We start from the raw sequence: 14821 nt of genomic DNA on the forward strand, positions 1-14821 counted from the left end.
GGGTTGTATACGGGTTGGGTTGAGTTAGGCTAGGATATTTTTCAACCCAACTCAACTTTCTCAAGTAGTTATAAAACCAAATCAATCCGATGGAAAAATTTTGTTACGCTTAATAAAAAATCTATTGGACTTTTATTTTAACTTATTATTCAACATATGATTACAATTTATGTAATTGCGTCTAATATCATAACTTATTAGAAGTATCAAAATTAATCAAAATAATTAATTAATTTAAACCAAGTTGAAAAATCCAAAATAAGTCAAATTAATAAATTTTAGATGCATATATTTTTTAAACTATTAATAATTAATGTGAGTTGAGTTGGGTTGTTCAAAATGAAAATCTTGCCAACCCAAACACAACCGAATCTGATCATTAGAAAGCAAAAAAAAAAAAAAAAAAAAAAAAAAAAATCAACCGAACTTGTCAATTCATAAAAATCAACTTGAGGTGTTGAGTTAGGTTGGATCGGATTCATCAAGTTGGTAGATTGATTTCACACCCATTAAGATAATCAACAGAATCAAAGGCCCTATCCAAAAAACAAAATCAAAGGCCCTTCTACTACCCTACAGCATGGAAACAAGAGGTCTGAATGTGAGAATCTTCTACTTGATTGATATAAGCCCTTTTGTTTTCAATCAATTTCTTTTAACAGAATAACAAAACCTTTGGAAATGAAGCAATCTGCTTGTAATTTATGAAAAAGACCAACAAAAAAAAAAAAAAAAAAAATTTATGAAAGAACCATATGATATGAGTCACATTATCAATGCTCATTCTTAATTAAAAATTTGACGTGGGGATGGCATGACAAAAAATATAATTAAGATCTAGGTGGTCAAGATCCAGAGAAAGTGCAAGTTGACATTGAAATTGTCAACTTTCCATGTTAATTAGATTACTTGTAAAATTTGTAGCATCCAAAACTGAATGAAGTTTCCATAGAGAGAACCTTATGTTCTAAGCAAGGCGACTTTCTTCATTGTCTCAAATTCCCTCACTGCTGTTCTTACTTCTTACTCACTCTCTCTCTCTCTCTCTATCACAAAGGTTTGTTTTTTACTCTCTGAACTGAACTCAAAGAGTTCAAAGAGAAAAGAAAATGGGAAGTGGATCTGATCAAGACTACCAAAGCCAAAGAGAGCAGGCACACCAACAACAACAGTCCCATGACAAAAAGTACAAGCTCAAGATGCTTTTGCTTGTTATAATCACCAATCTCCTTACCATATACATCTTCACTGCTCCTTTCTACTTCAACTTATCTGTCTACTCCTGCACCTCTCTCTTGCACGACCTTAACTCCACCAAATCCCAGCTTGCTGCCAGTCACTCTCTAATTGCTAAGCTGCACCAAAAACTCAGTTCCACTAACTTACTCAGCCAGGCCCTACTCATCGAGCTTACACGCCAACATGACGAGTTATCTAGTACTAATCTAGTACACGAGTCCATCAAACTTTGCTATGATATTGATTCAAGCATTCACATACCTGATGAGCTTATGCTTGCAATTGGCAATCACAAGCTTCCACTGGGGTTCTCAACACACATGGGGTCTGATGAGGTTTACCCGCCAGTTGGAGCAGGCTGCTTTAAGTTTCCAAAGGAGTTGGTGCAATATATGACATAAGACATTGGAGACCAGTGTCTAGTAGATGATGTTTTAGTCCAAAGGCTCATGCTTAAAGGGTGTGAACCATTTCCACGCTAGAGATGCCGTCCCAAGTCCCCTGCCAATTATGTAGAGCCAACACCATTTTTGGATAGCCTCTGGGCAACCCCACCAGACACCAGCATCATTTGGGATCCCTACACTTGTAAAAGTTACCGGTGCCTTATAGAGCGTAAGAATGCACCAGGATACTTTGACTGTAAAGATTGCTTCGACTTGAAGGGCAGAGAGACAAGTCAGTGGCTCTTTGACAATGGAGGGCTTGATTATGGTATTGATCATGTTCTCAACACAAAACCTCATAGGACAATCCATTTAGGACTTGATATAGGAGGTGGGACTGCCACATTTGCTGCCAGAATGAGAGAACGGAATGTCACCATCATCACTAGCACATTGAATTTGGATGGTCCATTCAACAGCTTCATTGCCTCAAGAGGATTGATCCTAGTCCAAGTTAGTGCCTCCCAAAGGCTTCCTTTCTTTGAGAACACACTTGATATTGTGCATTCCATGCATATTCTAAGCAACTGGATTCCAGAAACCATGCTTGAGTTCACATACTATGACATATACAGGGTGTTGAGGCCGGGGGGCTATTCTGGCTTGACCACTTCTTCTACATAGGGTCACAACTCAACACCACTTACATTCCAATGTTGGATCGTGTTTGTTTTTAGACCCCTTAAAACACAACCCGATTAACCTAGTTATTTAGCCAAGTGATTAACTTAGGTAAATAATGCAAATCTAGTTTAACACATACAAATCATATAATCATATCAATGTAAAGTGCGGAAAATAAAGAACACAAAGATATGATGACCCAAGAAACCAAATCGGTAAAAACCTGGGAAGGATTTAACCTAACTATCATCAAAATAAACTGAATCCACTATGAAAGAATTGAAGTTTACACAATAGCGACTTAGACCACTAACATCTTATTGCTACCTTGAGTAGGAAACTTACTACCACGACCACGTGACAGCTTTGAGTCCACAGACTACTTTTTTCTTGGATTCCCAGCAAGTACAAGCACTCCCGCTTGTGAATCTTTAAGCTCTTAAATAGGGGTGAGCAGAAAGTCACCGGCACCGATCCAATCGATCGGCATCGATCATCCCGCACCGCCACTGCAACCGACCGACGAAGCTGATGCTGGCGATCGAAGTGCAAAGGTAGTTCTGATGCCAGTGCGGTGCAGTTGTCGGAGCTGGAAATCCAAAATCGATATATGCCGAATTGAACCGATTAAGGGCAGCTTAGCTATACGTTCTTCAGTTCTTCGTTCTCCCTCTACCCTTTCAGTTAAAAAAAGTTCTTCGTTCTCTCCCCAAGTTTGGTAATTGGTACAGGTTCTGATTTTATTTTATTTTTTTTAATAAAACGTCGTCGTATAGGGGTGTTAATAAAATTAAAAAAAAAAAAAAAAAAAAAAAGCAAAATGGTGCGTTTTATGCTAGGTTTTTAGATTCTGCCCCTAGTATAAATTCATTCTTTTTGTCTCAGAATCCTTTAACTCTCTCTCTTTCTCTCTCGCCTCTCTTCTGCTGCAACACTGAAGCCACTGCTCAATGCTCACCCCCTGCCAGTCCACCGCAACACTATCGGTGAGTTTCATAGTCGCAAACAATTAATCTGTTTCTTCTCTCTCTCTCTCTATACTCTAAGTCCACGAGTACTGACATCTTTTTTTTTTCCAGTAATTTGATTTTGAGGGAGACTGAGAGAGCTATCACTCTTCAATTATTCACTGAGAAAGATTTTGAGCTATAATCACTAATGATTCAAAATATTGCTTAGTATTTTCAATATATATTTTTTTTTTCAGTATTTTTGTATTTTATTTGTATATTTTTTGACTTGGGGATTTTGAGCTACTTAGTGGAACTACTGTGGTACTGCCGCACTACCTATTAAGCATTGGCCTTTGTTTATTTGTTATAATATATGTTCATTGTAAAGCATTTCTTTGGTCAAAAAAATTACTGATTTATTTATTTTTACATGGAAGTCGATATTAATTTTATTTGCATTACATTCTAATTTTAGTTGTTTAGGTTCTGCCTCTCTATTGAGTTGATATATATTGAGATTGAGTAATGTATATTGTTAGTGTCTGATTGAGTAATGAGTAATTATGGTATAAGTATGAGTTGGAATATGCATTTGGGTGTTGGCTAGATGTAGAAAAATATTATTTGGCATTTTTACTTTTTTTTTTTTTTTTTTTTTTTTTTTTTTTTTTTAATTTGACTTTTCTTTTGCTTCTGGTTTATGTGAGACTAGATTTTTGATGGCTTGCTAAATAAAAAAAAAAAAAAGTTTGTATTTACTTGAAATCTTGAATAGGTTGATATATTGATATTGGGCTTGAAAGCCCAATTTTTTTATTATTAAAAAAAAACAGTTTTTTTTTTAATATTTCAAACTGACCAAACCGACTAAACCGACTGCAAAAAACCGCACCGTTATAGGTCGAAAAACCGACTTTAGGCGGTGTGCATCGGTTCCAACTATGAAAAAACCGATCTCTATCGGTTCGGTAATAAATTTAGAAAAAAACCGCACCGACCGAACCGTGCACACCCCTACTCTTAAAGCAGCAACTAAATTGATTACCAAGTTCTTGACATAATCTTGAAACTTGGAAACCCTAAGTATCTGTGAAGACAACCACCTCTTAATCTCACAAAAGAATCACACACAGCATCTGGAGCATCTCCAAAAACGTGGCTAGGGTTTTCTCTTTTATACTTAAGACAAAACATAAAACCTTATACGTCAAACGGGCTTGGGCTTTGTTGGAAAATTCTGCAAAATAACGTTCTGCCTGAGTTTCGATCGATCGAGTCTAATTCTCGATCAATCGAGCCAGATAGAATTGCACAATAAATTCTGCAGTAACCCAATTCCGACTTTACATAAAACGCATACACTTTGAGCAAGTCTAAACAAGACTAAAACCTGTTTTGATCATGGTTTGCCAACATTACAAATTAGAGTTCTAATACATTAGTTCCTAATCCTTAGAACCTAACAGATCGTATTGGATTCAAGAAACTAAGATGGAATGCTAGCAGGAAGCGTGATCGTGGAATTCATAAGAATGAGTGGTACATTTCAGCTCTGTTGGAGAAACCAATGAAGTGAGCCTGCACCTAAGGTACATGTGTAATCTATTTGCTCAGCCAACACATTTTGCATGATAATCATGTTTTTTTTTTTTTTTTTAAAATTTAATTATTTATAATCTTGACTAGTTTGGCAAGTGAAAATCTAAATAGATTTAAAGTCTTACTTTAAGAGGTGAGAAATATAAATAGATTAATTGAACAAAAGATTATAGAGAAGCACCATAGTACTTGACAATTGATATGACTGAGGTTGCAATTTGTGGCCTATTTTGTTTTTTCTTGTAAATTATGCAGAGTTGTGATGAAGCAAGGATACAGATTTAGAAGATTGATGAATAAGTTTCAGGGAAAGTCAACCACAACCATTACCAAAGGATTACAAGGTCCAATCAATTTAGCAACCATGCTAAAGAGCAAAAAACAAAGCAATAGTTTCAGTACATGACCTTCAAAGACTCCGTCCATGACACAACCAAAACAAAAAGGGCTAATTAAGACAGCCAAAAAAACTCTACAATTATCTCAATTGAAATAGGAAACTGTACATATTTTCTCTTTGCAAAAGTATTGTTGAATTGCATACATAGCATAGAAATCAAAAGTGTAGTATAAGATGACTAGCCTCACATGAAATTCTGCAAAATATTTTAAATTCTCGTCATTTTTGCTCCTCCCTTCGAATCTATGCAAGTTTGACGACCTAAGATTCTGTTTCAACCCCCCCACCCTCCATACACAAATAAAAAAGTACCATCATAAACACGGTTCTGGTAACTTACTATATGAACACAAGCATTAGGATGTGCAATACTAATTGGATATTCTACACAAAGTAGATCAGAATATTTTATTCGAATAAATGAAAAAAATAAATCTCACTTTTACGATGTTTGGAAAAACCCCATTTCATTTCTTTATATTGGCAGTTGTGGATCATTTGATTGGAATGAAATTTGGAATAGGGCTCTCTTGGAAGGTATAATCCACTATAAAACAAGTGCCTCAACGATAAGGATAGCCTGGATTGGGGGAATTCCCCTTACTTGTCTCCTCGTAACTTGCAGAAGTGGATGTGAAATTAGCATCGGGATTTACACCAGCGAGCTCCATAATGTTTTCAATCTCTTTAACCACCTCAACCATCATAGGCCTATCGGATCCAGGTTCTTTCACACACCTCATTGCCAGATCCACAAACTTTCCTAAACCTTTTAGGGTTGTTCCTAAACCAATGGCTGGGTCAAGAAATTCATGAAGATTGTATAAATCTTTTGTCTTATCCATTGTCTCCTGAACCTCTCTCACAATATATTTCCCATGCTCTATTGGCTTTCTTGCTGTTAACAACTCCAACATTAGCACTCCAAAGCTATATACATCACTTTTCTCGGTCAACTTATGGGTCATGTAATATTCTGGATCCATGTAGCCCTGCAGTTGATCAAGTCCATTCTTAGTGCTAGATTTTGATGTATTTTTGTGAAATTTAGATAATATTAAGACAAAAATTTTGAAACTTAAGCTTTTCTTCTTCAAGTAATTGGAAATTAGGAATGCCTAAACTACCATAAACTCATACTAGTCTCCTATGGTCCAACAGAAAACACCCCTACTCTGCAATGGCAGATTGTGGGATCATTAAATGAAAATCTCTTCCCCTTCAAATATATGGTGGTTCTGGCAGTAATAGTAGGCAGCAAGAAATGCTTGCCCTGCCTATAACACTTACATAAATTTTTGTGCAGTATATAATTGGTGTGGTGAACAACTCCTACCGGCTGCTTTGTTTTCCTAATTAGTTTAAGGCCTCTAGGTACTAGTAGAAGTCTGCGTGTGTGAGTTTGAAAAAATCCCTTGCCAATGGCTGGGCCTAAAACTTCAGTAATAGAGGGAAAAAATAGGTAGCTATCTTTACATTTATCTACTTCATTCCTTGAAACATTCCTAGAAGCTCCACCTAGAATTTCAGAAAACTCAACCTGATTATTCCTGAAAAATCTTCAAAAATGTTCCTTTTAACCATGTTTATCTTGCTATTACTTTTACTTTAGAAAAGATACTAAACTAAAGTTGATTTTCATTTTATATTTTTGGGATCTCTTTTTTTGTTGTTGTGTGTTTGCAAAATTTGGGACTTTTTAAGTCCAGCCGATGAAAGAAAAATTTTGGAGTTTTCCAAGCTGGTTTCGGAATCCTATATTAGCTAGAAGAATAATCAGGAGGTGCCATAGTCCTTATAAATAGAGCTGTGGCGTAGCCTTTTTTTTTTTTTTTTTTTTTGGGGTGTATGTAAGGGTTAATTAGAAGACAGTTTGCCTAGAGAGAGTTGGATACTAAGCTTTGTCTAGTACGTTAGTGTGAGAGCACCTTTAGGTGTATTGGGGATTTAGGTTAGTTTATATTTGTGAGGTTTATGAGAGTTTGGGCTGTGGTAATTATCATTGATAGTGGATATTTTTGGTTGGTGTTGGTTGTAGATGTAGACATGGAATTTGCCAAATCATGTCACATTTTATGTATTGCTTTGCTTACCTTTTATTATTTTATGTGTTTTTCACAAGGACAATCCATTGAAGGTGAGCCATATACTATTAGAGCAGATGCCTAGCTAAAAAATGAGAATCATTTCTAAATTTGGTACAATCCAGTAATACTTTTATACAAGACCAGAGAGAATTGGGTTGAGTTTTTGTCCAAATCCTGATCCAGTAATTTCATTATCAGATGCTTCTGGACTGACCAGATTTTGACGCTTATATTATCAATTAAAGAACATAACAAATGCATTATTTTTGTTGAAGTAGAGGTAAAAAGATTCTGAACTTACCATTGTCCCTTTAACTTGAGTGATAACATGACTTCCTTCACTGTCATCAATTGGCTTGGAGAGTCCAAAATCAGAAACTTTAGCATTTAATGACTCATCCAGGAGGATGTTGTTTGATTTTATATCCCTATGTATAATAGGAGGATTGGCAAATTCATGAAGATAGGCTAGACCTCTGGCTGCACCAAGGGCCACTCTAAGTCTCCTCATCCAATCCAACCTGATCCTTGACTTCCCTGCAGACTATATATGTTAGTTTTCAACTAAGAGAAAAAAAAATGAACTAGGATTCAGTATCTTTTGACTTCAAAAACATTGTTCAAGGTTTCAGGGTGGTTCATTATGTACTAACACAGGAATGAGAATCTGACAAATACTTCATTGGTGCATGTCAAGCTAGATGCCAGCATGTCAATTTTGCAATTGGACAATGAGGTACACTTAAAACATTTAAACCCTTATATTGACTGGCAAGTGGAATTCTGATGTATGGATATTGTTACAAAGGAAAAGGGTTTTGGGTGGCAGAATTCCCAGTATATAGTCATCAAATCCTTTGGCACAATTTTATCAGGATTGTCTACCAGAACTCATTTTATTCTCTACGGGAGAAGTGATCAGGGTCAGGCTAAAGACAAATTGCAGTATTTGCCAAGTTATTTAATTCCTCTCATGTCATCTTTGGATGAGAGCATTACTGGTAGACTACAGAATTCTTATGGTTGTGCTACTATCAGATTTTTCTATTGCTTTTGTAGGTAGATGCAAGGTGTATGGTCTAACGATTATTGACTTAATGGTAATTACTACAAATGCTAGTGAATTGAATAATTTCATGTGATTATCAATTACGTGAGAAATTGAAGTGTCAACAAATACTGTAATTCTTATTGAGTGGAGGAGGAAAGTGGATGGAAGTACCTGAAAGACTATCCTTTAGACTACCATTTGAAACATACTCATACACCAGAATTTGTTCACCTTTCTCAAAACAAAACCCCACAAGGCTGACAAGATTCTTATGATGCACTCTTGATAAAAGTTCAATCTCAGTTTTGAACTGAAGCCCTCCCTGCATAGATTCTTTTTTAGAACGTTTAATGGCAATCAGTTGCCCAGTAGGAAGAGAACCTTGATAAACCTGTATAAATGTTGACAAACAAGACATTTAGTGACAGCAATTGTTTGGAAAATTAGCAACAAGGTTCAAAAGCTGGTCTTAAATAAAATTAAAAAGTTAAAATTAAAATTTTAAAAATAAAGGAAGGATTACAAGTGGCAAAAAGCAATACAAATTTGAAATTTGAAAACAATTTATTATTTTTACCCTTGGAATATAAAAGATTGGTCATGCATATTGACATAGATTTATATGATATACTACTGAGGGACAATCAAAACTGACCTTCCCATAGCCGCCTGATCCAATCTCATTGGCTATTGAAAAATGATTGGTGTATTTCTCAAGTTCTTTAAGGGAAAACCATCCCACACCTTTTACCTTAATAACACTACCACCCATATTGCTTTGGTCCAATTGTGCTGCTTTATTTGACATGAATTAGAAAAACAACCCTACAAATCCCATATGATTAGCCAAAAAGTGCAAAATATAAACAAAAACCCATCTTACAAAAGTGACTGGTGTGTTCAATTGCTCTTTCTGCTCTTTTCTTTTTATGGAGAACATAAACCCCTGCAAGGAGTATTACCAGCAGCAGAATGGAACCGCCAACTACAACTTCAATCACAATACTACTTCTTGATGACTTTTTTGATTCTGTTGGCAGGAAGAGAGATGCATCAAGATAATTACTTAAAAACAGAGAAATTATTATCATTTAAACACAGAATTACCTGTAAATTTCTCATACTTATCACCGATAAAATAGAAAGGTCCAAAAGGTGGTGGAGGCTTGAAAGTCTGGTTGCTAAGCATGAACCCAATACTAGAAATTCCCGTTAGATTGAAACAAACTTGGCCATAAGGAAAGACTTTTAACTTCACTTCAAGGTACTCCGATGAAGCCGTAATGGGATTACTCAGAGTTAGAGAGACTGAATCCACAGGAAGTTGATGGGAGTGAAAAGAATACATGAGAGATTCCTCAAGTATGTTGTAGTAAGTATTGTTCCCCAAGTCTGAGAAGGATAGAGCTTCGAAGAAGAGGCTTCCTGTGTAAGGATAGGCACACCTACAGTAGGGGCTTGAAATCTGATCTGAATTGCAGGGAACAGGCTCGCAATCAACTTTTTGTGTCGAATATGAGGCATTGGAGAGGGAAACTGTGCAGTAACTATTTAGATTTCCTTTCACCCCACAGATTGGGTTGTCCTCCAGTCTGTAGAAGATAATACAGTGTTACCACAATAATGAGACATAACTATTATAGGCTATAAAACAATGAGTATATTATCTTGGAAATTTAACTTCCAAAAAAACTAGTTGGTCTTTTTAATACTCTAAAATTGAATGGGCCAAAGTTACTAGGAAATTCATCTTACTTCAATGTACCATTGTATGCTTCCTTTCCTTCTAAGTCAGAAATAGAATTGAGCTGCAAATCGATGAGTTTGAGTTGGTTGCTATGGGTGGTGCCAATAACCAAGGAGCCATTGAGTTGGTTTTTCTTTAATACCCTGTTACGACATGTCAGAATAATAGCAATGAGTGGAACTACCCTCCTTAGTCTTCATACAAAGGAATTACTAATTTATTCAATTTGGATTTGTCAACATCCATTCCAATGAGTGTAATGATACCCTAGACTAGCTGATACTCACACAGTCTGTAGATGGGGTAAGCTGAATAGGGCAACTGGAATTTGTCCTTGAAGTGTTGTGTTTTCCATTATTCTGTCATGCAAGGTAGACAGGTTTTACATCAGTACTGAATAATTTAAACCTGAGGCCAAAAAGAAAAGCACATTTATCCTTTTATCCTGGAAAAATAAACACCTTTGTTTCATACAAATGCATGTTTAAGCAGAGACACACACATTGAGAGAGAGAGAGAGAGAGAGAGAGAGAGAGGAGGGGTAGAATACAATGTTGTCAAAGATTGTAAGGTTGGGAACCATGGAGGAACATCTGATCCATCAAAGGTATTATTGCTGATATCCCTGCCAAAATCATCTCAGTCAACAAATGAAACTCAAAAGCAAGTGAACTAGATATTGTTAGGCGACTGAGCATCTTCTTTGGTGGGGTGTAAAGGCTTAAATGATCATTTTTGTGATAAGTCTAACAAACAATTTACTTAAGCCCACACTAACATTGATATTCATATGTTAGTAATGTCATTATTACTTACACGTAGCTGAGGAGGTTCATGCTAGTAAGGTTGGGCAAAGGACCAGTCAGTTCATTGTTGGACAAGAACCTGAAAAAAAACTATATATCATCAAAAAGCTAGCCTTATAAAGTTTCCACACCAGGTCATAATAATCTTTCTCAAGCAAATATATAGCTTAATTTGGCATGTCTCTTTTCCTTCTTACATCTGAATAAGATTTGTAAGATTGTTGAAGTTTGAAGGCACAGGTCCACTTAATGCATTCCCATCAATGCGCCTATAGCCAAAAACAAATATTAAACAACAATAACTTATCAGAAATCCATAGCCAATAGAAATTTCTGGTGAATTTTCTGGAGTGTGTGACAGATACTCACAGCACCTCCAAGGCTTGCACAAGTCCAAGGGTGGAAGGAATGCTGCCAGTCAGTTGGTTGCCATCCAAAAGCCTGCCAGAAGAATCAATGAGTTGATAGAATGTATTGTAGATATTCCAAGATATTTTTTGTTGAAAAGCAAAAGATGATGCAAAATATCTACTTTGCATGCATGCGTGTGTGTGTTCTCTCCATCTAAGGGAGACTACTACAAACAAAGAAAGTCATGGTTAACATTACCACAATATATCAAGATGCAATTTTAGGAGACAATACCTATTCACTAAAAAATTAAAAAAGAAAAAAAAAGGTGTAACATGTGAAAGAAGCTATTAATTAATAATGATTAAACATGAAACAGAAAAATAATGTAAGTTTAGTGGGGCAATTAGATATATATTATCTATATACATATGCATTTTAACAATATTGAAGTAATTGAATAATGCATAAATCTTCTCATGTAACTTGATTATACCAAGAGATTCCAGATATTAGAAGCATAACTAATCTTACACATGTATCAGGGTCATTTTTGAGCTGAAAAGCTGAGGTGGGATCGTTCCTGAAAGATGATTCTGTCCAAGATGACTGATGATAGGAGACATAATCTTAGATGGTTGTTATAGTTGGAGAAAATAAAGTCATAGGATGAAAAAAATTAAATCAAATTTAATAAATTATTGATCGTCCCCAAAGGTTAAAACTGTTATAAAATAGTGAATTCAATCATTTAACCATAATTCTAACACTCCCTACGCGTGTGAGCCCTAACTCCCCTTTTATGAGTGGAGCCCCACGTGGGGTTTTTAACTTTTTAAATGAGAGGTAGAGTAGAGATGGAGTTCAAATTGAATATCTTTTGCTTTGATACCATAATAAATTAATGATTCTTAAACTTAAGCCATTAGAAAATGGTGAATTTAATAACTTAATTGTTATTCTATCAAGCTCATTTCACAAAGAGAGTTGACATACAAGTGCCTGGCATTAAGTAGCATATCAAGACCAGGTGTGATCCCATCAGAGATTGGAATGGGTCCATTAAGCTGGTTGTCAGTTAGATCAAGCCAAAGAAGACTGGATAGATTACCAATGGAAGGCGGAATCTGTCCACTAAAGTGATTAGAATTCAGAGATCTGCAGATGAAAGCAACGAAGTGTTTCAAATTTCACAGTATGTTAGCCCTTTCAATTTACTGCACTAAAAATAGAAACTCAGAGTGAATTATGTGTATATATGTACACAAACATACGTTACAGACAGATGGTAAATTTTCAGGACTTACTAGTAGACCCTTCATCTAAAGTTGTGTCATTTATTACATGGAAGATAGCATCCATAAGGAATTTGATTCATATTGTCCTTTGCAGTAAAACATTTGAATTACTGAAGAAATTACAGAGTCAGAATCCTTACAGATAGAGTAGCTGCTGTAGAGATCCTATTGTGTCAGGAATAGGACCTGAGAAGCTGCAACCAACTAGGATTCTGATATGCAAATAAGAAAGAAACATAGTAAATTAGGAAGATCTTTACCATCCAACTTGAGTCCCAGCACAGACTGTTAATAACAATCAATATTTTCTTACAAGTTCAATAGTTTCTTCAAATTCCCAATTGATCGTGGGATTGGTCCTGTCAGGCCCTTGTTGTAAGATAGATCCCTATATGAAAGAAGCTAGTCAGGAAGTTGTAAGATAGATCCCTATATGAAAGAAGCTAGCTAGTCAGGAATGCATTACTAAACTTACTGATCAAGTTACTACCAAATAAGCATGAGGAATTGAGATTTTCATTTGATTTAGTTAGGACATTTTAAAAGAAAGTAAAATCTCCAATCATTGTTTTTGTGATATAATTGCCTAAATCGGCCACAGTGAGATCCACATCTCAATGACCATGAGGCTGGAGGCATGAGTAATACTCCCCATAACTTCCACAAACATTAAGCAGTGAATTTTTATATTTTTGAGCACTGCAGTTTCTTGTAGCAGAATGGTGGTTCAGGGATATCAGTTGGAAATTGAATCTGAAGACTTAAATAACAAAGGCAAAGTGAACATAGAAAACATACAGAGTCTTTAATTCAGATAACATTACGAAATCTCCAGACAGCGAGCCTGTCAAACCAATGCTTGATAACATTCTGAAATGATACAAAGTCAGCTTTATATCAAAATTTGGAATTGTCATGAACAAGCAAACGTGCCAACAAAAACTTGAAAGCGAAAACCAAGCAGAAAGCTTACATGGAGGTTACACGTGAATTTGTGCACCCAATTCCTTCCCATCCCTTGCCACAAGGATCCGGACCCACCCAATTGGGTGGTGTATTCTGCCACATACTCTTGAGAGAAAGCAAAGCAACATCTGCATACGTATATTAAAAACATCATAACTCAATCTCCAAATTATCAAACAAGACTATCTAATATATAGTTCAAAATAGATTGAAGATTCACGTAAATTGGTAGGACGTGTAACATTAGCTAAGGCCCTGTGATGGAATTATGGAAAAAAAATATACATAACGTGGCAAAAAAAAAAAAAAAAATTGATACCAAAATTTATGTTACTTCAGCAATCCAAATAGCCAAAATAAAGAACCTCTTTATTGGTGATGCATCTTAGTGTTGACTAAGTATTTCCTAGAGTCATGTGCTGCCGAATAACTAACCTTACGATTTGTACTGCTCAGATTCCAGAAACTGACATGAATCTTGAGTAAAACAAATCGTTGTTCAAAGTACAAAAGCTTTGTCTCTCATATTCCAACCAAACTAATACTATAACAGTAACACAAACTAACAAGATGATAGAAATGAACTGAACTTACAGTCTTGATTTTCTGTCTCGGCTGCTATAGCTGAAAATATGATGAAAACAAGCAGTAGGAACAGCTGACTTCTTTGAACCATTACTAAACAAACCATAGTTATCACTCTGAGGACTGTATCAAGTTGGATAACAAAATCTTTCAGAAACTGAGATCACCCATATATCTAATATATTAAGCAGAGTAAAGCTATCTTTGGACAAAACTCAATAGCTAGCAAGTTTGCTTAAATTTGTAACCAACTGTTTCTTATATACAGGGCAGGCACAAGGTGTTATGGGCCTAAGGCAACAAGGTCTATTTTTATACTTTGAATATTAATAAAATATTCATTTAACTGTTGATTTTTTTTTAATATAAAATCTTTTTTTAGAAAAAAATTACAAATTAAAATAAACCCATCGCATTATTCAATGACTATACAACTAAAATAAATACTATTTATTGAATGAAGTAATCAAATACTAAAAAATTATGAATGAAAATTTTAATAAAGTTATATATTTGATATTTCTAAATAGAATTTGAGTATAAGTTTATTTACTAGTGTAAGATTAATGAGTTCTTTTAACATTTATGTGTGAGAGATTAAATGATAATTGACCCATCCAATGAAAATATTTTTCTTTAACTGGTTTTTCTTTGATAAAATCAACAATT

At 35.3% G+C, this 14821-nt stretch overlaps 1 protein-coding gene and 1 pseudogene across 2 annotated transcripts; one reads left to right on the forward strand and one right to left on the reverse strand.

Moving 5' to 3' along the window:
- The first annotated feature begins 1109 nt into the window (after positions 1-1109).
- On the forward strand, positions 1110-4838 carry LOC126706250 (probable methyltransferase At1g29790; annotated as a pseudogene).
- A 472-nt stretch (positions 4839-5310) lies between these two features.
- On the reverse strand, positions 5311-14388 carry LOC126716122 (leucine-rich repeat receptor protein kinase HPCA1-like). Of its 2 annotated transcripts, none has more exons than XM_050417135.1 (19): positions 14162-14388; positions 13575-13695; positions 13400-13471; positions 12915-12989; positions 12742-12813; positions 12300-12461; positions 11838-11912; positions 11322-11393; positions 11150-11221; positions 10963-11031; positions 10697-10771; positions 10434-10505; positions 10155-10289; positions 9507-9991; positions 9283-9429; positions 9055-9191; positions 8571-8790; positions 7650-7885; positions 5311-6253 (listed from the first exon to the last, which is right to left on the reverse strand). In XM_050417135.1, exons 1-19 carry the CDS (start codon positions 14256-14258, stop codon positions 5825-5827), a joined length of 2823 nt encoding a protein of 940 aa, XP_050273092.1. In that variant the 5' UTR covers positions 14259-14388; the 3' UTR covers positions 5311-5824. The 2 variants fall into 2 exon arrangements, with proteins under 2 accessions (XP_050273092.1, XP_050273091.1); XM_050417134.1 differs by having other exon boundaries at positions 9055-9194.
- Between the last annotated feature and the right edge of the window lie 433 nt (positions 14389-14821).

This window comes from Quercus robur, chromosome 2 (assembly GCF_932294415.1).
Source record: "Quercus robur chromosome 2, dhQueRobu3.1, whole genome shotgun sequence".
In the NCBI taxonomy this organism is placed as follows: domain Eukaryota; kingdom Viridiplantae; phylum Streptophyta; class Magnoliopsida; order Fagales; family Fagaceae; genus Quercus; species Quercus robur.